General features: G+C 35.9%; 3 protein-coding genes and 2 pseudogenes across 3 annotated transcripts; 3 read left to right on the forward strand and 2 right to left on the reverse strand.

The window, feature by feature from the left end:
- Nucleotides 1-3: 3 nt before the first annotated feature.
- LOC142537818 (small RNA 2'-O-methyltransferase-like) lies at nt 4-7,734 on the forward strand (annotated as a pseudogene).
- A 454-nt stretch (nt 7,735-8,188) lies between these two features.
- On the reverse strand, nt 8,189-12,990 carry LOC142537819 (putative germin-like protein 2-1). Its single transcript, XM_075643308.1, has 4 exons — nt 12,909-12,990; nt 12,732-12,854; nt 12,114-12,642; nt 8,189-8,246 (listed from the first exon to the last, which is right to left on the reverse strand). Exons 1-4 carry the CDS (start codon nt 12,988-12,990, stop codon nt 8,189-8,191), a joined length of 792 nt encoding a protein of 263 aa, XP_075499423.1.
- On the forward strand, nt 8,779-11,802 carry LOC142534038 (protein POLLENLESS 3-like). The gene is made up of 5 exons (XM_075640932.1): nt 8,779-9,401; nt 9,916-10,128; nt 10,198-10,346; nt 10,425-10,493; nt 10,581-11,802. The coding sequence occupies exons 1-5, from the start codon at nt 9,177-9,179 to the stop codon at nt 11,707-11,709; spliced, it is 1,785 nt and encodes a 594-aa protein (XP_075497047.1). The 5' UTR covers nt 8,779-9,176; the 3' UTR covers nt 11,710-11,802.
- Nucleotides 12,991-13,627: 637 nt separating the features above from the next.
- Nucleotides 13,628-14,310, forward strand: LOC142537998 (putative germin-like protein 2-1; annotated as a pseudogene).
- Nucleotides 14,311-21,128: 6,818 nt separating this feature from the next.
- Nucleotides 21,129-23,089, reverse strand: LOC142534043 (berberine bridge enzyme-like 21). Its single transcript, XM_075640947.1, has one exon. The coding sequence runs from the start codon at nt 22,967-22,969 to the stop codon at nt 21,362-21,364; it is 1,608 nt and encodes a 535-aa protein (XP_075497062.1). The 5' UTR covers nt 22,970-23,089; the 3' UTR covers nt 21,129-21,361.
- Between the last annotated feature and the right edge of the window lie 1,688 nt (nt 23,090-24,777).

Below are 24,777 nucleotides of genomic sequence, written 5' to 3' on the forward strand. Positions count from 1 at the left end.
TTGATGAGTTCGTCATCCCTCGTCTCTTTTCAATTCGAAGTAAGCGTTCTCACCTTTTATCGTTTCGTTCTTTCAACTTGTGCGTGTCTTAAATTCTTTGGTGTTCTTTTGCCCGTTGCCAGTTCTTGCATTTTTTTTGTCCACTCATCTGCTTGCGTGAAATTCAGTTCCCCGAATCTTGAATGAATTATCTTTTCAGAAAAAGGAATCTTGAATGAATTACATTCTACTGGTTTCGGTTTATAACTAGAGAACTGTTTTTTTGCCGTGTAGTTTCACTGTCAATCATCATTGCCTGAAACTCAGTTCCCGAACCTTGAAGAAATCATTATGATTCTTGAATTAATAAGGTACGCCCGCCCTTCTTGCATGTAGTAAGTTTGTCGGTTGATGAATCATTTTCTACTGAACTTTTTGATTAAATATTATGGTGGTTCCTATCGTACTGATGGATATGAGTTTATTGTTCAATTTATTAATCACAGAGAGTTGGATTCAAATGGCCGGAAAACATGGGATCTCGAATGGCAAATAACTTGATTAAAGCTGGATACAATGTCCTGGTTCATGATGTGTAATTTATTCATCTCTATATTTCCATCCTTGTTGCAGTATTCATGTATAAATTGGGTCTTGATTCATCATACGATTCTCAATCTATTGACAAATTGTTTTATAAATAAATGAAAGAAAGCGACAGTTCTTGGGAGCACATAAATGTTATAACATGATATTTTCTGTTCTATATTTGTCACAGAAACATTGATGTCATGCAGAAATACTCTGCAATGGGATTCTTACAAAAAAAATCACCTTTTGAAGTTGCAGAAGAATGTGATGTTGTAATCACTATGTTGCCATCTTCAACTCATGTAAGCTTTAAATCTAACTTGTGTTGATATAAATATATATCATCCAGTATCATAGAAACTCGTGGCTATATTCTTAGAATGAGTTAATTATATGATGCAAATCATGAAGAGAAGTATCAACATATTAGATGATGGAAAAGAATCAACCTAGGTTCAATTGTTGATGGTGTAAAATCATGAAAGAGGCTGCCATGTGAACTACTTCTCATGAACACAAACTAGTTCTCTTTTTTAAGGAAATGTATAATATTCAAATCATTGAAGCTGTATAAACTATTTACAGGTTACTAGTTGGTCAGAATCGATACTTCATTGATTAACTTGATGTTGGTCAAATTTTTTACCTCCTGGATTTCTCATGTTCTCTTTCTCGTCGTATCTGATTATTAAAACTACCAGTGAAAGAAGAATGTCCAAAGAAGAGTGTCTAAGTCCTACTGCACACTTTTTCCATTTGGATTCGATTGAACTATATCACAAGGTTTTAATTCTCATGTATATACCAGATTACCATCAAAATATCAAGTCCCCACTTTATGAATTTAGTTGCACCTGATACACCCATCTTAACTGCTGATTAACTTTGGGACAAAGAGTCATCCATTTGTGTTTCATTTATACCCAGCTTATGTGTGCCATGTTAACCTGCTGCGCATCCTCTATTATTGGCCCAAACAGAAATGAGGAAACTTCTACCCATTGGCATTGAAGTTGCTTTGAGAATTTCTTTTGCTACCACCTATCTATCTATCTCAGTTCAGCCAGCATAAATTCCATGTTCTTGTATATTTCGGTGATGGATGTTTACACTGGACCAAAAGGTTTCCTTAGCGATGGAAATCTGCTCAGACCACAGCTGTTAATAGATTCCTCTACGATTGATCCTCAAACATCTAGAACAGTTTTTAAAGCCATTTCTCGTTGTAAATTAAAGGAAGATAGAGCTATGTTATAATTTTTTAACCATCGAATAGTTAATTCGTTTTCTTATTTTTTGTTACTAAAAAATTTCACCATTTGATACACTATTATTATCGTTTATTGATTAATATATATGGGCTATAGGATATTTATTTGGTCCTCATACCTGGCCTTTCTAAACTTCCATTCTCATAAGAGAATATATGTTGATCTTTATGGTCAAAGCAGCATTATTTTCCATCAAAATATGTCACGATGTTCTGATCCAGTGTACACATTGTTCTTTATTTGATGCAGAATACTGTAATTTGAATCTTTTACCATATAATAGTGGTTTGATATAATTTATAGTGCCTGTTCTCACAGAATCTTGTTAACAAAGTTGAAGTGCAAAACCTTTTCCTAGTTCTTTAAGAAACTTATTGCCTCTGATTTAATTTTTCGTCAGAGCAGGTTCTGTGAGTCAATACATATCCCTATTTTGCTATTTATATATTTACAGAATCTGCCATAGTTCGTGATCTGGTTGCACATATTTGTTTTGGTTGTTGCGAGATCTGATTGCACATGTTCTTTATGTCTGCAAATAATGACAATGACAATGCATTAATTGTCATTAAGTCAACAAATGTTGGCTGGTATTTGTCAAAACGAGCTGCAGCAGAATTTGAAGACGGAAGACGCGCTTTCACTCCGTCTTCACACGGACAAGGGGCTCTATAAGAGCTACCTCCCTTCATTCTGAAAGCATCCCTTCTTCGAGTTTTCTCTCATCCTACAACATTTGAGTGCTTAGTTCTATAATATTTGTACGATGTTTGTTCTCCTGTATTAAGAGTGTGTGTGTTCTATTTAGAAACACATTGAGTGAGTTGTACACCATAAAATATTATAGTTAAATTCTTTTCATCTTTCCCATGATTTTTACTCTAATAATTTTCAGAGGTTTTCCACGTAAATCTCAGTGTCCGATTTATTCTTTATTTTCATTTTTCTGTTAATTGTTTTGAATGACAATTTGGTTAAACGTTTTCATAAGTAAACATATTTTAATTTGCATGCTATCCAGGTTGCCTGGGTACATGAATATGACGTGGAGTACTACCTTCTGATTATACTACCCGAGCTTTCATTCCCCGGGCTCAGCTGAGAGCCTGGCTCCTTCTGAATACTGGTCAGGTTGCTCGACTTTCTGGAACCCCGACTAAAGATGATCCGGGCACCTCTTGGATTACCCGGATATCTCCGGAGGCATCACCACTCCCCCCCTTAGATAGTCGGGCTAGAGTCTTACTCGTTGTCCTGAACAATCCGAATGTGCTTTGGGCAGGAAATTTACTGTTATTTTGAATTCACGTGACGTAAGGCTGACGTCAGCCTTATGTGAGCCCTAGCAGTCGCCTTTTCACATACCCCGCACATTTTCCAAGGCGCATCTTGTCCATCCATTTACTTTGCAATTTACGGTCAAGATGGATCACCCGCTGAGTGTATATAGTGATAACTTTCCTCCCTTTTTTCACCTTTACATCTTCATGGGGACAATTCTATGCTGATGCTTTGAGAACTTTCATGTTGCCTAATGACAGTTTTTTTTTCTCTCTTTGTCTAGGATACTTGTGAACAAGATACCTAACAGGGCATATAAGATATATAGAGAGGCAATACTTACTGCTAAGTTGCCATTAGCATTTACTACAAGAAGCAATTGGAGGGGTTCCTTGCTAAGAGACATACTTTGCACGATCTGTCGTTTTCATCATTTATCTGAACCTGTTTTCTCTGTTCAATTAATTTCATCGGATTCATCACAAGATTTACCTGGATCCCATAAAAAGCTGAAAGTTATGGAGGCTGATACAGAAGAAAAGTGGGAAGCAGGCCTTGATGCTAGCTGTGGCGATCTGATGGGATATATTGAAGCATCTAGCTGTGAAGTAAAAATATATTCCAAAAATCAGGAGTGGATCTTGCTATGCTCACCTCAACAAGCTTATAGAAAGCAGACCAATGCCATCCAAAGTGCTGCTTTGAAAGTTCTATCTTGGTTGGATATATTTCTTGAAAAATCTGACACACCTTTGGAGAAGCTGAATGCAATTGCCGAAAAACTTGACATTCACTTATCGCTTCGTTACTTCTCAGAGGAGTATCATGCCATTCTGTTCATAAACGTGGAATCACGATTGCTCAAGCTTGCAAACTATCGAATTATAGCTGCAGTAATGATGTAGTTAAAGATGAACCTTTTTTTGTTGTTATTGGGGGTGAAAATTCTGGAATTACTCCCTCAAATGGCTCTCTAGTTTCTGTATGTTACTCTGTTTTGTTGGTCACTGATGGACTGATATTCCACCCATCCTCGGTGTTAATCTAGACACCAAGATTGTCTCCATTCCCGACCAAGTCCAATTCAACTCTCGTTTAATCTCCCCAAGTCATGTCCCAATGATAGAAACAGGAGGAGAATCTACACACCTCAGTGAAGAGTTGTAAGTATATTCTTGACGGAAAAAACTGCAAGTGGATGAAGACATTGTGAATTCTAACCTCAGCCAACTAAATGAACCGGTGGTAGATCCCCGATCAGGTACTAGTCATGTCTTAATATTCCAATTGCAGTAAAAAAAGGTGTGAGATCCCGTCAAAAAAAAAAAAGGTGTGAGATCTTGCACTCATCACCCGATTTCTAACTTTGTATGTTACTCAAATTTATCCACTGCATTCATGCCTTTACCTCGACTTTTGCATTGAAACGGTGGAACTTGGTTGAATTACCAAAAGGGAAAATTGCGTTGGAATGCAAATGCGTGTTTACAGTCAAGTACTAGGCAGACGGTTCAATTGAAAGACAAAGCGCTAAAGGATTCATTCAAACCTATGGCATTGATTATACCGAGATATTCACACCAGTTGCCAAGCTCAACACTGTCAGATTCTTCTTTCTTTAGCAGCGAACCTTGACTGGCGACTAAATCAGTTTCATATAAAAAAAGCTTTCTTGAATGGTGAGCTCGAAGAAGACGTCTATATGAGTCAACCTCCAGAATATGAAAAAGATTTGGGAAACCAGACTGTTTATAAGCTTAACAAAACTCTTTATTGGTTGAAACGGTCACCAAGTGCATGGTTTAACAGGTTTTCCAAGGCAATCAAAAAATTTGAATATAGCCAGGGACAAGAAGATCATACCCTCTTTGTCAAACATTCAAAGGAAGAAAGCATCACTATCCTTATAGTTTACGTTGATGACATCATTGTAACGGGGAATGATCGGCAAGAGTGTGAAGATATCAAGTCGATGATGGCTAAAGAATTCGGAGTCAAAGATCTTGGACTACTGAAATACTTTTTAGGGATGGAAATTGCTGGTAGTCAAAGAGGTATTTCAGACCTAGTAAAACTCCAATTGAGTTGGGAAACAAGAAGAGGATGTTCGAAGGCAAACCGGTGGATAAAGAAAGATATCAGCGTCTTGTTGGGAAACTTATCTGTCTGTCTCACACTCGCCCAGATATTGCTTTTGCAATAAGATTAGTAAGTCAGTATATGCACTCCCCATGTCAAGGTCGTCTAGATGCCGTATATAGAATCTTGAGATACTTGAAGCAAACTCCTGGGAGAGGTCTCTTCTTCGCAAAAACCAGTGATCGAGGGCTGATAACCTTCGCTGATGCAGATAGGGCTGAGTCGATCACTGACAGAAGATCAATTTATGGATATTGCACTACAGTTTGGGAAAATTCGGTAACTTGGCACAGTAAAGAACTGTTGCAAAAAGTAGTGCGGAATTAGAGTACAAAGCCATGGCTCGAGGAGTATGTGAACTCATTTTGACAAGACGACTGATGGAAGAATTAAAGATAAAAGTCGAGGATCCTATACAGCTTTATTGTGACAATAAATCAACAATCAACACAGTTCATAATCATGCTCATCACGACAGAACAAAACACGTAGAAGTTGATCGACACTTTGTCAAAGAAAAGTTGGAGCAAGACATGATTATTGTTGAATACGTGCTCACATCTCACCAACTTGCTGATTAGAATGAGCTCATGAGTTCCTTGTAGGCAAGCTTGGCCTTATCAACATCTACAACCAAGTTTGAGGGGGAGTGAAGATTGGAATGAATCCGATCAAATATTTATAAATATCTTATTTCAGTCAATTGTGCTTTAATAGGATAAATTATGTATTTTGTAGCTTTTATTTTTTGTAGGACAATATTTGTTGGGGCCTAAATTAGTGAGATTAGTTGTAGCCTTGTATTATATAAATTGTGAATTGTACGATGCAGAATTTATGAGAAATAATTTTCTTCTCTCAATTTCTTCTTCACCTACCATGTTGTTTTTTGGCAGGAAGCTGCAAATTGGAGTACAATATAACTCTATTGCGGGTGACAGAACCATTGGAAGAGAGAATGGAGCAAGCTTTATTCAGTCCTCCTCTGTCGAAGCAGCGTGTTGAATTTGCAGTAAGCCATATTAAAGAATTTTCTGTGTCCCCTTTGGTATCAGCTGATATACTGCATACTTGTTTCCAGCTATAATGTTTTGGGATTTGGGACTGATTCACTTTCATTGCAGGTTGATTTTGGTTGCGGTTCTGGATGCTTATTGGATTCTTTGCTATTATATCCTATTTCTCTGGAAAAAATTGTAGGTGTTGATATATCGCGGAGAAGTCTTGCACAAGCAGCGAAGGTAAGTAGCATTGACTGTTGTGGCATCTAAAGCTGTATAATGCTTTTGTTGTCATGTCAACAATATTTCTCTCTGTAGGTCTATTTTTTGTTTCAGTTTGATGCTGTGTCTAGCCAGGGAGGTTTATGACTTGCAGTTACATATATGATCTATTCCAGTTAGTTCTCTGGGCCGACTGTGCCCATTTAATCTTAATACTTGTGGCAAATTACAAATAATCTTTCTACGATTGCAGTCATTGCACACAAAATTAAACAGCTTATTGGATACCAAGGATGCATCTAGTGTGATCAAGTCTGCGGTGCTATATGATGGCTCAATCACGACATATGACTCTCGATTGCATGGATTTGATATTGCAACTTGCTTGGAGGTACTTGTTTCTCCTTTCTCACTTTGTCTCTGCTATGATTCCTATTTTCTCGCATTCGTCTTATTTCTGATTTGCTAAACCTGGAAAATCATGACTCTAAAAGGTGATCGAACATATGGAAGAGAAAGATGCGTGTTTATTTGGCGATGTAGTCCTCAGTTCTTTCTGTCCCAAGATTCTTATTGTCTCTACCCCAAACTACGAGTACAATGTCATTCTTCAGGGATCTACGCCACAAAGCCAAGAAGAGAATACAGACGAAAAACATCGAGCCCGGAGATGTAAATTCCGAAATCATGACCATAAATTTGAATGGACTAGATCACAATTCAATCATTGGGCATCTGATATGGCTGATAGGCATAATTACAGTGTTGCATTTAGTGGAGTCTGCGGGTCTGCTGACGCTGAACCTGGTTTTGCGTCTCAAATCGCAATCTTTAGAAGGTATATGACGATGATCGGGAGGCAAAAATGGAGTTTGGTCATCAATATGTAGTCCTATGGGAGTGGAATATCGAAGAGTTGCTCCCTAAAAAAGATTAGTTTTTTTTCCCATGATGCTTGGTTCGAATATGCTTTTTGACATTTTACCGCAGTGGAAATGAGAATATATGCATTAAAGAATTTTTTATAATTTATTTCTTTTTAGAATGGTTTTTTCTATATATTTTGCCCTGATTTCATATGCATTTTTGCATTTTTGGTGGAGTCGACTGAAATTTGTGTACTATGTTCGAATTTAAATTTTAATTTGAACCTGATATTAATGAGTTTAATTCGAATTATATGTTCATCTATTCGAATTATATCTATTAAAAATAAATTGTAAGATGTTTAAATTTAAAAAGATCATGATAAAATGTTAAAATAAGCTGTAAAAAATTTATTTGATCATCTAAATTTATTTTGTAAGATTTTATTTTTGTGTTTTAAAAATTAAATTAAAATACTCTCATAAACATCTCAAATATATCTCCTTAAATTCAATTATATAGATTTAAAAATATATCCAAAAATATTTATTTATAATATTATATTCTTTGTGTGGGTGTGTGTTTTTTTTTTTTGGAAATAATCTTTTTAGTAATTATTATAATAAACAAATTATGATATCAAACATATATGTTAAAATCAAGCGCATAATTATATCAAAAGTTTCAAGAATTTATTTCTTTATACTCATAACAGTCCATAATATGCTCACTTGTGTGTTAAGGTCAGACAGTTTGGTTTATGAGTCAAGGGAGGTGCGCGTGTCTATCAGTTGGTAGGTATTGTTTCATATATTTTAGAGACTAGTCTTGCTTTTTCTACGGCCGATCATGTCTCCAACATAGATAGTAGTGTCGGTTAAGATCTGACGTCATTCTTTAACATTCAGCATAGTCAATCAGATCACGGCGCAACACATCAGCATCTTGACGCACGAGAAGTTTCTAAGACGTTATTTATCTCAATATTAATCTCACTCATGCACACTTAAGTCAACAATATAACTATTTTCAAATTTTATTATCTCATTTTTTGTAAAATATTTTAACAAAACATAAATATGTTCGTTATAATCTCCTAAAATACTTTATAAGATATAACTATTTGAAGCTTTGAATAAATTTATATTATATGAAATCCACTCATTTATCAAATTATATAAATATAATAGTAAAATCACACTGGTTTTATATATCATTTCAAATATATTCTTCGTTGATACCTTTTGGGTAATTTTTTAACTACGATCAACTTTAAAAAAAAATGACAAATGTATTTCAAATATGCTTAAATATATTTGAATAAATCATTTTCTTAAAAAAAATATAATTTACCAAATTTATTTTACAAATTTTCCCATCCCAGTCCTTTGAAGTCACCTTGAGTTTCGGGGGGAGAGAAATAATTCATAGGGTAAACTTTAACCCGACCCGTTAATGCTGGCAACAGATAAAATATTAAAAGCCGCCGGTTTTCCCAACCTTTCCCAACGGATACTTATATAACGGCTACTTCCCTCAACCGCGATGATTATCTCCTCCTCATTTTAGACTCCCCAATTTCAACGTGTAATTGATTTTCTCAATCACTATTATCGAATCTCCCCTCTCTGATATCGTGCACTCTTGCTCCATCTTTGTTTACACGTCTCTTCGAATTCTTGATTTTTTTTTAAGAAACTTGTTTCTTGATTGATTTCCAACGCCGTTAAGAGGGGGTTTCTTTGAAATTAAAGAAAAGGGACTAAAAATTTATCAGGAGAAGGGGATTTCTTCGATCCATTACCTGATTATCTTTTGAGAGGGCATGCCGACTAACAGTAGTGTTGATCAGTACACCAGTTACTACAGTTCTCAACCTAGAGGATTCTTGACGCCTCCGCCAACATGGAAGACCAGGCGGAGTTCTCCAGTGCTTCCAGGATCGGAGAAGAAGCCGAGAAGGTCACCCCAGGGTACATCTGATCTTTTTCATGTCTTTCACAAAGTTCCTTCCGGCGACTCTCCATACGGTAGAGCCAAGCATGTCCAGGTGATCGTTGATTCATCACATTTTTCTGTTTCTTTAATCGAATTTTTTTTCCTTTGAAGCTGTATGCATTTGTGATTATGTTTTATTTACATTGTTGGATTTAATTGATGCTTTATATTTTTTTCTGGATTTAAAAATTTTGTTTTTTTTTCTTGTTTCTTCTAGGGTAATGAAAACTGAAAAAATTTCACTTGATAAGTCGTTAGGCAATGGATGTTGACGAAAATACATTGATTTTATTTTCGAAGTATGTATCTTGCTTCTATGGAGTTTCAAATCCAAAGGATATAATTGCAAAGGAAAATAAGATTAGATTCAAATTCTATACCCGCGTCCTGTTCTAACTTGGCAGAGTAGGTTGCTGCCAAAACTGTTCTAAAGAGTTACTCAAAAAGAAGTTGTGATTTGATGATGATTATAATGGGAGAATCCTTCAAAGGCCAAAAACGTTTACTTGACAGTAGTGTTTAATTATTTAAAAAAATTGGTTTGCTGATTTCATGCTCAAAAACAGCTGGTAGACAAGGACCCAAGCAGGGCTGTTTCCATGTTTTGGGCAGCTATTAATTCTGGAGATCGAGTTGATAGTGCTCTGAAAGACATGGCAGTTGTAATGAAACAATTGGATAGGTCAGATGAGGCGGTTGAGGCCATTAAGTCGTTTCGTCATCTATGTCCCCTTGAATCTCAGGAATCTCTTGACAACATACTGGTCGAACTCTATAAGGTAATAAAGTTATTGAGATAACTACAATTTGGTAATGCTGATTCTTGAAGATTTTATTGGTTAATGCAGAAATCTGGCAGGATTGAGGAAGAGATTGAAATGCTTAAACTAAAATTGAAGCAAATAGAAGATGGAACAGCTTTTGGCGGGCAGAGGACGAAGGTTGCAAGAACCCAAGGAAAGAAATTTCAGATCACAATTGAAAAAGACTATTCTAGGTTCGTATTCGCGTTACTTCTTGAGACGTTTTTTTTTAAAAAATCATTAACTTATTTGCTTTTAAAATTTATCTGAAGATTGTTGGGGAATTTGGCTTGGGCTTACATGCAGCTGAAAGATTACAGGTCCGCGGAAGAACTTTACAGGTACTTTTTTGTAGATTGGAGTTTATTATGCTAACTACCGACTGTTTTAAATATCAAAATCTCTTGCATCAATGTGTTGTAATGCAGAAAAGCACTCTCTATTGAACCAGATAAGAACAAGCAGTGCAACTTAGCAATGTGTTTGATGAGCATGAACAAGTTAACAGAAGCCAAATTTTTGCTGCAAGCCACAGAAATTTCATTTGACAGTGGGCCTATGGATGAATCCTTTGTGAAGTCTTATGAACGTGCCTCCCAAATGTTGGTTGAGTTGGAGGCAAAGAGTGTTCTTGAACCTGTGAAACAAACGGACATCTGTTTGTCCTTCAAGGATATGAACCTAGGTGCATTTACAGAATTTCCCTATGAAAAAAGGTCCGATTTTGACCGGAAAACGAACCACGGTTGTTACAATGTGAGCCGACAAGAAGCAGATCGTGCGTTGAGACCGGTGTATGGTTCTCCATTCTACAACGGAAAAATTCCAAAAGTTCCATTCACACAGCCGAGAAGATGTTCATTGTCCTCCAATAATGGAAATCAAAGAAATGCAAAGGCTAATAATGGAGCCTTCTGTCGGAAATTATCTTTCTTCGAAAAATCTGCTGAAACCGAAACTGAGCTTCCACTGACATATGATGAAGAAAAACTGAAGAATTTCCAGCTGAAACCTGATGCAAAAGAAATTTTTGACGAATGTCTTAAAGAAGTAGAAAACTCGACACCTGAGGAAATCCTGAAGGGTTGCGAAAATTCTCCAGAGAATTTAAAAAGTAAACGCAAGAAAAGCTGGGCTGATATGGTTGAAGAAGAAGAGCAAGCTTCGGAAAGTTGGAAAATAGATTTTCCAAAGATATATTCAGGCAACTATTTTGCAGAGGGTTCAGTAAATAAAGGACTTAATGATGAAAACGTGAATTCTAACGTGATTCCACGGACTCCCATCTCCATGGAAGGATCTACTGAACATGGACGTGAAACTTTTACGCAACCTGAGAAATTATTGAGGCCATCATTGTGTTACTTCGATCAGCATCAGAAGCCATTCACAGCAAAAAATCGTAGTGCTTCAGCATTGCCGTTGAAATCTTTCAACTTTGAAGGCAAAGATTTAGTTTCATCAGATGATTTATCTTCTACGACATCAAGAAACCGGAGGAATAGGCTGCAGGTTTTCCAGGACATCACACATGTTCCTGTAAGTCCAGGAACATGACATAATCAGCTCTGGGAAAAATTACATGTTCCTTTTGTTCTTGTTTTTTTCTGTGAATATCTTTATGTACCGAATTCATTCACATTGCAACTATTGTCATCATTTGAACGATATTTTTCATTTTTCTTTCCAAATTTGATCTTGGAAGTTTTTTCTGTGTCAATAATTGTTTAATGTTAAATAAGAAAACCAAACTTGTCATGTCTCACCTTTTAACGGTCATTATAAAAGCCACTGTGCCCACAAGATTCCAGAATATTTAATTTTTAATCAATAAATAGGAACAACAAACCACTTGGAAGAAATGAAATCAACTAGAAATGTAGAAGAAATATTACAGCCGGAGAGAAAACAAGTTTGAAATGAGGAGAGCCTGTGCCATGGTTATTCATTGCTCCTAAAACTTGGATTGTATCCAATCAATTGTCTCAGTGTCGGTTTGGAATGACTTGGCCAGAAGATCATTGGCAATATCTGGGTTCGAGCCAAAGAGTGCATTTGCGATGGTGATGACTCCGGGATTTTGGCTGCTTAAAGCTACGATGGCAACTGCATTACCAGATCCAGTATTCCTTTGAAAGTGGACTAGATTCACCGGGAAAACAAACACATCACCCTTTTGAAGTACTTTGGTAATCAGACAATTTTCCGGGTTAGATATTATGAATCCCACCTCAAGACTGCCTTCAATCACCGTCAGAATTTCAGTGGCTCTAGGGTGCGTATGCGGGGGGTTGACTCGCCATGGAGCAAAATCAATACGTGCCAGGGAGATTCCTAGAGTGTTGAGTCCTGGAATTTGGACGACATTTATGGGTTTAATATTTGATCCGACAGGGTTAGAAGTGTTTCCTGGCATGTGCAAGCCGGCCAAGAAGAAATCAGTTACCTGCGCGGCCTTGGGATCCTTGCATGCAAACCCATTCACCATAACTGCCACCATGCAAAAACAAAAGGTCAACAAACAAAAATTCAATGATAAATTTTCAAAGTATAGTTAATATCACATTAGAATATATTACCAGGGCCAGTTGGATCAGCGACACAGAAATCTTGAAGAGAACTCGGGTCTAATGCTAATGCCAGTGAACAAATCGCAATCAATAAAACTATCGAGCACGACGAAACGAGGGGCCATGTTTTATCTAGAGAGGGTTGAGAATGCTAAGAGATAAGTACTACTTTTGAACAAATTAAACCTGTAAAATGAGATGGCGAACGCGAGCAAGGAAAGCGGGTTTTATAGTATTTGGAGCCAATAACATATAAATTGCCGTCCATCAGAATAGCACCTACATTGTGGAAAGATAAATAAATTAATGATTATTGAATTCTTTGTGACTAAACACAGACTGCTATGACAGGATCAACAAATTATATTATGCAATCCGTTTTGTGCCGGATTGCTGTAGCTTTGACAGATGCCTATCCGGCTATTCCATTCATCATAGTGTACGTAACTATATATACATGAAACTTATTTTTGGATTCAAGACTCAACTGTAGTACTTTTAAAAATCAATCTATCAATCAAATATTTTCAGTCATATGCTCAAAATTTTTAGAAATATGATCATGTTTAAATGAATATATAACATGAAACAAAGTCACTAACTTTATTTAAATGAGTGAATTCGGGCTCGAGGATTTTAAAATGGGGTTTAGAAATAGATTGATGGGGGAAAATGGAATTAAATGTTTTTTTTTAATCGATAATTAATATGCAAAGGAGCAGCGTTTACCATTTCAACGCGGTCGATTGAGAACAATGGGACAAGAGTTTTTTTGTTCAATTGTGATACAGGACGGCAAAACCTGAAGTTATGCACTAAATTGCTTCATCTATAAAAGCAGCCCTGAATAATGTAGCCTCTGCACCTCCAAAACAAACTTATAATCTTCTGCATCAAAAAGATAAATGGCGTCCCGTTTCGTTTTGTTCGTGCTCGTAGTCGCTACCTGTTCCATTGCTTTCGCGTCTGATCCCAGCCCACTTCATTTTTCTGCATGATTTTATGTGTCTTGTGCTAATCGTTTCCGTAAAAAATTGCATCTATGATTGCAGTGCTGGTGAATGGTTTTGCATGCAAGGACTCGAATATTGTCCAAGCAAGCGATTTCATCTTCGCCGGCCTTCATTTACCAGGCAACACATCGAATCCCGTGGGTTCAAAAGTGACACCAGTCACCGTGGCTCAAATTCCAGGCCTGAACACACTTGGAATTTCCTTGGCAAGGATCGATTTTGCACCCTGGGGGATAAACCCTCCGCACACTCATCCTCGGGCAACTGAGATTCTGACAGTTATCGAAGGCAGTCTTGAGGTGGGATTCGTGACCTCAAACCCGGAAAATAATCTCACCCGAAAAGTACTGCAGAAAGGAGACGTGTTTGTGTTCCCGAAAGGCCTCGTCCACTTCCAAAGAAACGTTGGATATGGTAATGCTGTTGCCATTGTGGGTCTTAGTAGCCAAAATCCAGGGGTCATCACCATTGGTAATGCAGTTTTCGGATCGAAGCCTGCTATTGCGAATGATCTTCTCGCAAAATCATTCCAGGTTGACACTAAAACAGTCGATTGGATTCAGTCCAAGTTCTGAGTTGGCTGCCTGAAGAAGAACTATTGATGCTTTCTTCTTCTTTCTTATCTATTTTATTTATTTGAATTCATTATCTTTGTATTATCTCAATTAAGGAAAGATCGTGTCAGTGTTCACTCAAAGTTTGATTCATTTATCAAGTTATTATATCTTTGCATCGATTTATTGAGTTTTTTTTTTTTTTTTGCTGTTTCAGTAGTCAGTTAAGGACTTGCCATTTCTTTTACTTGATCAACTCAGAGTAATGGTTAAAACTTGTGTGAGACGATCTCACGGATCATATTTTGTGAGACAAATCTCTTATTTGGATCATCCATGAAAAGTATTACTTTTTATGCTAAGAGTATTACTTTTTATTGTGAATATCAGTAAAGTTGACTGGTCTCACAGATAAAGATTCGTGAGATCGTCTCTGTCATGCCCCGAGATCGAGGTTAGTCGACACCGACATTGTCTCACATTCACATAATTGCAAAACAATAAGCCTCGTAGTAAATCACAATAATTAGTCTTTTTCATAACAAGTAATCGTCTTTACAATAAAATGCGGAAGCGAAAATACATGATAATAAAATTAAAAGACGGAATAATTTGACTGGTCTCGAATTGGATTGACTTCATCATCATCCCCAAAAGTAATCTTGCTCTTCATCCTCGATTTGTTCCTCGTTCTTATCTGGGTGGGAATGTAAGGGGTGAGTATTTTGGGAAATACTCAATAAATGGGGGCCGATCGTGCATAACAAATATCGAGGATATACATACGAATAAATTATCGTAATTTCAATATTAAGCATGTTGAATCAAATACTAACATAAATACGAATATAGCACTGAAAATCATCTCATTTTCTATTGTTTTACTGATCAGTCTCCTATATGTTACTCCTCTAAGGGACGAGGTCAAAGGAACAATTATTATAACTCACCGCATCAGGGCCTAAACAAAGCATATCAGAGTTCAGAATTTTCTTTATCATTTCTAAATCAAATCATTACAGTGCATTTCAAATACTCAACATGCTTTCAAATATTATAACTTATATCGAACAACGAATAATTCAGGGGATTTCATACCAAATGGAAACGAATATATCATGCCAATCGAATTTTCAAAGTCATATTTAATTTATTTTCGAAATATGTCATGATCACTTAAAAAGAAAATAAGTGTGCCATTTTATATAATAATATCAAAAACACACTTACCTGATTTCGTTTGGATTACAACGCTAGAAGGGCGTGCTAAAAAATCTCCGTTCGAACAAGGTTGCGGCAAAGCTGTGAACTCGACTGCTATAATGCTTCGACTTTGGCCTGTTTTCCAGCATATATTTCGAATTCCTATAGCTACGGGGAGGGAGTTTGCAGTATGTGAGGTGGGATTACTACCACTTCGGTTCTTCTTATAAAGGCTTGGATAATCAGCCACAAAGTTAAGCTTTTATCACTCCATTAATGTTGCTGATTGCTTAGTCAAAGGGATGATTACACTCTTCTCTCCCAAATGAACGTGGCCTCTTCTTGATTTGAGATACACATCCGAGATTCATGCTGTAATGGAGAGTTATTTTGGTTTCCTTAAGTTGCAAATGGAGAGTGATTTTGGTTGCATGAATCTCCTTCAAAATTGGTGCACTTCATTTCCTCCTTCCATATTGCACGACCTTCACAGTCTTACAAGAGACCTACTCGTGAATTATATATAAGTGGTACGAAATTCAGAATCTCTTAAATAAGATTTTTGATTTTTTTTTGGAAATAATAAGATCTTGGATTTGAGTATTACTATTACGAATGAGAAAAAAGAAGACTGAGGCGTTTTCGTGGTTGAGCTCGCTTTTTTTATTATTACGATTTTAAAAAAAATGGATAAAAAAATTAATTGGTGCAACAATTGTACATTTTGTTGCACTAAATCACTTGTAAACTTCAAGATTTAATCTAACTAGTGTTTTCATAATCGGATCGGTAATTGAATTAGTCTACCTTAGAAAAACTGTGGGGACTCGGACGCTAATTCATTCCTAAATCGTCTTTAGGAAGAATTCAAACAATTATAATAAACATGGTCTAAATTTTTTTTAAAATACAAAGCGGAAACGTAAGGTAATTCAATTCAAATTACATATTAAACATAAACATACAAATCTTGTATTGTCTACAAGAATTCAACTAGGTTCAACTATATGACAGTGCTGAATCCTAAGTTGCCTCAGAGCCCGGATCTCCACGCTATCTAGTCCAGCCTCGTTCTTTTCTTGACCCTGATCCTATCCCACCTGTTGCCATGCACACATACAAACAAGACAACAGCCGGATAACTCCGGTGAGAATTACATTCTCAGTATAAATCATGTATATATGCAATCATAAAAACAATATAAATGCATATAACAGATATATCTAACATGTATTCAAATCAGAATATAAATCCATATCCAGAATAAATCATATTCTAAATATGTACCATCATCAGGAACATAATCAACGTAACTCAATATAAACTGTCAATTAGACTCATGACTTCACATTTTAGACTAGACTCAATCCTAGTCTAGGGATCCCAATTCCAGATGTTAGCATTCCATATCGATCACCAGTAATAGAAGAAATACCGATTCTATCCACATCGATATGGTATCGATCACCAGTAATAGAAGAAGCTCGGATTCTATCCACATTGGTATAGTATCGATCACCAGTAATAGAAGGAACTCCGATTCTATCCACATCGATACGGTACCGATCACCAGTAATAGAAGAAGCTACAATTCTATCCACATCGATAGCCAAACATCCGGTGACAGACTTTGGCACTATCGCCAATACACTATCTTGTGACATCGTGCAATGTGCCCGTGGCGATCCCGCCACTATCAGGCACTTATGTCCCAAGATTACTCGTCTAATACCTGCTATCTATAAATCAAGAGAACAAGTATATCAATCAAATCAATGCAATAAAGTAAAGTATGTGATTTAGGGAAACTCGAGCCAAACCTCACTCGAGTTGTGCAATCCCAACTCAACATTAATTTATACCTTTATCTTCTCGGTCCGACGAAGACGAAGTCCCGAATTCTACTCTGTCCATACCCAATCTGATAATGACAATCGAATAGATACAATATCAGTACATGACTCAGTTCAAAATCTGTTCTGATCAATACTCAAATCAAAACATAATCGGATCAATGCCAATCGACATATTATACCACAATACCATCTAAATCAATACCGAATCTGATCAATATCAATCAACTGATGTTTCGGCGGCATAATAATACAATCTCGATAACCCCGTCAATTTCAACACCACAAATATAATACCAGAACTCATAATCAATATCGGTGCAACTCATAATTTCAATAACAATACAAATCTGATATTGAATCTCAATTAATCAATTCCAAAAATCATAACAATTACATAACCAGTCTGTTCTATAATCTGACTTCGATTATACGATGTCCACTGTATCAGAAACACCATATATGATTCCTATTCAATTCTGACAACATCATAATTTCAAATCGTATCTAAACGTAACAAAACTTACGTCCAGTTGTAGCCTGCGTTGATAGGAACACAGTACTGAAGTCGGATTACAATTCAGACGGGCGGATTTTGCACAATCCCAAAAGAAATATCAATTCTCCCAGCGTTTCCCTTCGGATTCCTTTTGCTGAATTCTGAATTGCAACATATATACATATATATATATATATACACGTTGCACCTAAAAAGACAAGTGGCTTGTTCTTGTTCTGCATGTCGCGCGCATATGCGCGCACAAGGTCGCGCATATGCGCCGGTAGTTCGAACCAGCATCTTTTGTCTGCTCGCGCATATGCGCCGATCAACTCCGCGCATATGCGCCGAACATTCTGCCCATCACGCGCATGTGCGCCATCTACGTCGCGCATATGCGCCGAATTCTCTGGAATTCTCCCTTGGCTTCTCGCATTGCTCGCGCATATGCGCGCCTTCCGCCGCGCATGTGCGCCGAACTCTCTGGACGTTCCGCGCATGTGCGCGTATTGAGGTCGCGCATGTGCGCCCAACTCTCTGGACCTCTCGCGCATATGCGCGAATCTAAGTCGCGCATATGTGCGCGCATGGTTCTGTCTTCCTCGCGCATGTGCGCCCATACATGTCGCGCATGTGCGCGGGGACTCTTCTTGCACCTCATGTCAAATCTTCTTTCGGCTCTCCCGGTCTGATCTTTTCTGTCTATAATCATATCAATTAATCAATAAATCATTTCAGATTAATTTCGGATTACAGTAATTAAAATCTCGGGCCTTACAAAAACTGTCCAACTGATCAGATCAGTCCAGTTTAGATGGACGATTGTACAGGAATATTGATATAAATATTAATGTAATATAATGAATAATATATTTTGAATTTTAAAACCTAAAAGATGTATATAAATAAGAATATATATATATAGTATACCTAATTTTAAAAATTAAGTAAATATATACATATATTAAAAACACTAATTATAGTTATATATTTTTTAAAACAAAAACAGTAGATTAAAAAAACTTTAGTACTACTAAAATAATATTTTAACGAAGTCCAAATTTCGATTTAACGTGGGAGATCATATAGCACTCTACATTTGCTTTTTCTCCCATTCAATCCCGATAAATAGTCCCCTGTTAAAGCTAAGCAAAGATTTAGGTTAAAAGAGAAGGAAAAAGAAAACCATGGCTTCTCATTTGGTCGTGTGCTCAGTTTACTGATTGCAACTTGTTCGATTGAATTAGCATCAGACCCGAGCCCTCTTCAAAATTTTTGTGTTGCTGATCCCAATGGCCCTGGTAATATATATATATATATAAAATCTGGTTTGGGCCTAACCCTAGCGAGCCCAAGTATTTTCCTATAAATATCAGGTTTGAATGTTCAGTTCATTCATTCACGATATTATTTTTCAGCAGCACCTTTAGCTGCTCTCCACTTATATCCTCAATATTTGACTTGAGCGTCGGAGGGGCTACGTCGGGACACCCACTCGGTCCCTTTCTAATGGTCTTCTTCGTGATTACAGGCTCAGGCAAATTCGAAACATGTGTCTGGATTAGTGTCACTTGTTTGAATCGGACCCTAAATTTTCAGTGAGAATCAACGGGAAAAGTCATGAATCAGATATCATTTTTTCTGAGTCATTTAATTAATTAGATTTTTATCGACACATAAAATAGCCAAAAAAAGGTGGTTGTTTCTTTAAACTAGTGACCCAAATACTAAAAACTCACCGAATTATTTCCTATCATAATTTTATTGAAATACGAACAAGTATACTAATAATATAATTACTATTACTTATAAATAAGATAAATAAATACATTAATCTCCAAAGACAAAATTGAAATTATTTATGTTATTGTTATTTTTTCTCAACACTAGTCAACAAAAACTGTTAGCCATTGAGATTTATTATAAAACACACACACACAATTGTTGTTATATTTTTCTCCGTTAGAATGCATTATTATTATTATTATTAACTAAATGACTTCCATTAATAATGTTAAAAAAAAATTATACAATTATACTTGACATTCTGAGAAGATAACACAACTCAGCTAATCGGTTCTAATTAAACGAAATAGTTAAAACGAAAATAAAGATACAACAATAGAACCTGGAAAACAACGCAGTATAATAATCTTGATCTTCTTGAATTTTGCATCAATATTCGGCTTCTTCTTTTCAAACATGATAATGTTTTTTGCATTCCAAACATGGTAAAATGTCGTTGCAAGGACTGAACATCTCATATTTGCCAGACTGGAGCTGCCTCAATATACACCTCCGAATGATTGAGGACCGCAGCTTTTGAGCCCCTAATTTTTTTCATGCCAAACCATTGTCTAATTCCATTCCAAATCAGCTCAGAAATCGGGCACAAGAAGAAAAAATGGGCCACGTTTTCAACAGCAGCGTTACACAACACATATTTCTTTTCGTCAACAAAATCAAGTCTATTTCGAGTTAGAAACTAACCGTGTGCAAACATCCATAATGCGAATCGATGTTTAGGTAGTATGCATGATTTTGCTAGAAAAGTTTCCGTGTCCACAACCCCACACTCCCAATGAAGAATCTGTGAGCATCAACTATCCCGCCATTACCACCGAACCATTGGTGTAGTGTATTAATAGCAGCATCAACCGAACCTTATTTCTCAACCACCTCGTCCCGAATGCAAATTAGACGCTTGATTAGAGGAGATTTTTCCTTGTGCCACTCCCAATATCAAACATTCTCAAACCTACTATAAATTTGATTTATCCATTTAATCCACATGCTCTCTTTCTTCGTATGTATCTTCCACAATGTTTTTTCTAAGAACACTTTATTCCACGCTTCCAATTTCTCTGATCTTAATCCCCCATCCTCAATCGGTTGGCACAACATTTTCCTTTGTGTGTTCAAAATCATGAAATTATTTCCTACCATTGAGTTTCGAGTTCGAAACATTTTAATGTTATATTCAGATGCACTAAAAAATATTTTGCTTAAATAAATATTCAAAGATGTGTCACATCACATGCCCTCGTATACTTAAAGTAACAAATTATACGATAATCTTTTCAAAATATGATTATTACAGTAAAATAATCATTTCAATACGCACTAATAAATTTATGTGAGATGTTCTCACGTATTTTTATTTGTAAAACGGAGTAATCATTTTTATATTTATAATTAAAATTATATTTTTTGTATAAAAATAATATTTTTCATGAATGACATAAATAGAAGATCTGTTTCACAAAATTAACTCAGGAGACAGTCGTTACAAATTCAACTTCGACTAAGCGCGTGCGCAGGCAGAAATAAAAAAACGCGAATCTATTATATGCCACATATTCAATGGATATATTTAGTTGAGTGCGACATCCGATGACTTCATGTAAAAATATGTCTAAATAAATTTTGCAATAATCATCAATCCAAGCCAAAGCTGAGCCTGACCCCACAAGTGTACTAAACTAACGATCAACCAATATACACGAAGCCACTCACTCAGCCTTTTGATTTTCTTCCTCTAACGGCCAGCGTAGGTATGCTCTGTTCGTTTCTGAAAACGTTGTCCGGGTCCACCTGAGTCTTGATTTTCACCAATCTGTCGAAGTTTGTCTTGAAATATTTCACCCCGTATACTTTTCCGTCGGTGTAGCTGTTTTTACCGTTGTCGGTGGTGCCGATGTCCAAGTCTCTGTAGTTCAGGTAAGCTTCTCGGGGATTACTGGATACATATGGTTTCATGAAACTGTACAGTTGCCTGATTTGACCGATGTAGTTCTTGTCTGCCGCTTCACCTTCTTCGTCCCAGCTCACCGAATATTGGATTTTGAATAAGTTTCCTGCTCGGTGTGGAAAAGGGGTGTCTGATTCAGGGATTTCGCTCATTCTTCCGCCGTAGGAGTTGAAAACCAGGCCGACTTTGCCGATGTCCACCATTTTCTTGAAAATGGTTTGGAGCCCGGATTTGGAAATCGGGGTTTTCACGTAATCTGATTTACGTTTTAGGAAATTGACCGAGTCAGGGACTCTGCTGAGTAACGCACTGGGGGCTGTGGTATTGTCGAAATTGGTCCAGAATAGGACTGAATCGATCCAGGACATTTCCTTACAATCGGATTGTTTCAACTCCAATACAGGGAACTGAGAATCCGTGATCGATACTAATCGGGCTGAATTCCCCAAGAACATCCCGATAAACGTTGCTCGAACGCTTCTCACTTTGTTCCTGGTAATTGGCTGTAGCAGCACTCTGATGAAGAGATCGTTGTCCATCTTTTCTACAATTTGTTGGTATTGAAAAACAGAGTCTGCTGCAGTGCCGTTCTGGAATCTTTCCAACCTGAAAACGGTGACAACCGGCGGAACAGGAACTAGTTTTATCTTGTACTCCAAGATAACTCCAAAACTGGCGCCTCCGCCGCCACGGATTGCCCAGAAAAGATCCTCCCCCATGGATGCTCTGTCCAGAACTCTGCCATTGGCATCGACTATTTTTGCGTCGATCACGTGATCAACCGTAAGGCCGTATTTCCTCAGCAAGTTTCCGTATCCCGCGCCACTGATGTGCCCTCCGGCGCCCACAGTGGGGCAAATTCCGGCAGGGAAAGCGTGGACTTTGCTCTTTTCCCAGATCCTGTAATACAGTTCCCCAAGCTGCGCACCGGATTGAACCCACGCGGTTTCATCCGCGATGTTGACGTCAATCGTCCTGAAACTGAACATGTCGAGAATCACGAACGTATCTTGAGTCGACACGTACGAAAGACCCTCATAATCATGGCCACCACTCCGGATCTTAAGTTGGATGGCCAGTTTCTTGGAGCACAAAACGGCGGCACTGACGTGTAATTCGGTCGTTGGAGTGACGATTATATTGGGTTTCGGGGTGGTTGAGACATTAAATCGGCGGTTTCTGACATAATCCTCAAGAATATTTGTGAACGATGGATTGGTGGGGCTGTATATTATTCTGGAGATTTCCGAATCTGGGATTTTGTTTTCCGAAAAGCACTTAACAAACATATCATAAACAGAATCTGCAGTTGAAAATGCAACAAAATTGAGAAACAAGAAGAGGACAATTAAGGGAAATGGAGTTTTCTCCATTGTTGATTGTGGTAGCAGAATGCCTCTGTGAATTGTGAATTTGTAGAATTAAGACATTAAATATATGCAGATTGGGGTTTGAATAATCTCAATTTCAACAAAACACGTATGTATATTTATTGTCATAGAATATATCATAGATTTTTAATATCTTACCGGTATGTAAATATGTTAAAATTTGAATTTTTTGGTTTTATATTTGGTTAATTGGACTAATTTATTAGGGGGGATCCGAAGTTTCCTTACATGGATTAACACTATTTCTCAAAAGGAAAATATCAATTATTGTATTATTAGAATTGGAATGTAGCTGATAATATGTTGTTATTGGATAAAGATATTCTTATATTTTTTATTTATTTTTAAAAATTATATGTCACGTAGTAAGTTTTAGACCAAGTATGTATATCTCGTGTAATAATAGAACACACAGTCACACTGTGTTGCCATAGACAGTGTAACCAAATGAGTTGAAACTACATAAAAATTATCGTGAGTCGATCTCACATGTCAATTTTATGATATGAATATTTTATCTATGTCACTCATAAAAAATATTATTTTTTATGTCAAAATATTATTATTTTTAATTGTAAATAATACGATTGACTCATCTCACAAAAAATCTTACATTGAAAAAATATATTTGGAATTTAGTTTCCCATATGATCTCATTTATAACCTCGTACATTTATTCATCCAATTATAATTATTTAAATTTTAATTTATGACAATTTTTTTTTAGAAAGATAATAAGTTATACAGTAAAACTTATATAAATTAATAGTATTGATAAATTTAAAAATATATTAATCAATCGATAAATTAATAATTTATTATTTTAAAAAATACCTGTTCGATTATCAAACATAATTTTAATTACAAAAAAAAAAAACTTTGTATTTCACTTATATTTATATCATATTATTTGAATAAATATAAAAATAAAATTTATTTATATATATATATATATATTTAAAAAATAAGTAAGTGATATTCATTATTTTCAATAATTTACAATAATATTTAATATATTGACTAATTAAATAAAATTAATCGTACAAACAAACAATAGTAGACTAACAACCATAGAAATTAACTTATAAAAATTAAATTTTCAATAAAACGAAAAAAATATAATCATATTTTATTAAATTATCTTAGTTATGACTGAATATTTAAAATATTATTGATAATTTAAAATATTAACGGATGCATAATTTTCCAAAAGTTTATTGACTTGTTAATTATCTAACTTGCCCAAATTGAGACCCGGTAAAAATATTATAATAGAGATTATTAATTTATCAATTTTTCTGATTTTTTTGGGTGTCGTACCTGGTCCAGTGTGAATGATTTTGTTTCTAAATTGGATAAATATGCATTGAATATTCTGATTCAGACATTTGGACGATTTCTTTGTTTAATAATGATAAGATGTTATTAAAGGAATGGAAATAATATATTTCAATATTTAGATTTTTTGGTATTAAAATAATAGAATGACCTTTTAAGATAATTGTAAAATGATTATATTTTTTAGTAATTGAAAATTTCCGTGATAATTTTTCAGATAAAATAAATATCTCCGTGATAAATTTTTGGATAGTATTCGTAAGTTAACAACCATTCTATGATAAAATATAATTTATATACTCTGTCATATAATTCTGAAAATACTTTGTTGACACACAATCATGTTTGGATTGCATTCTATGGTTCGAATGTGCTTGCCCACCGTGTTTACATATATATTTTTAAATCAATCTGATTTATGTTGAAATAAATATGATATAATAATTGTAACT

Source organism: Primulina tabacum, chromosome 2, assembly GCF_025594145.1.
Source record: "Primulina tabacum isolate GXHZ01 chromosome 2, ASM2559414v2, whole genome shotgun sequence".
Taxonomy (NCBI): Eukaryota; Viridiplantae; Streptophyta; class Magnoliopsida; order Lamiales; family Gesneriaceae; genus Primulina; species Primulina tabacum.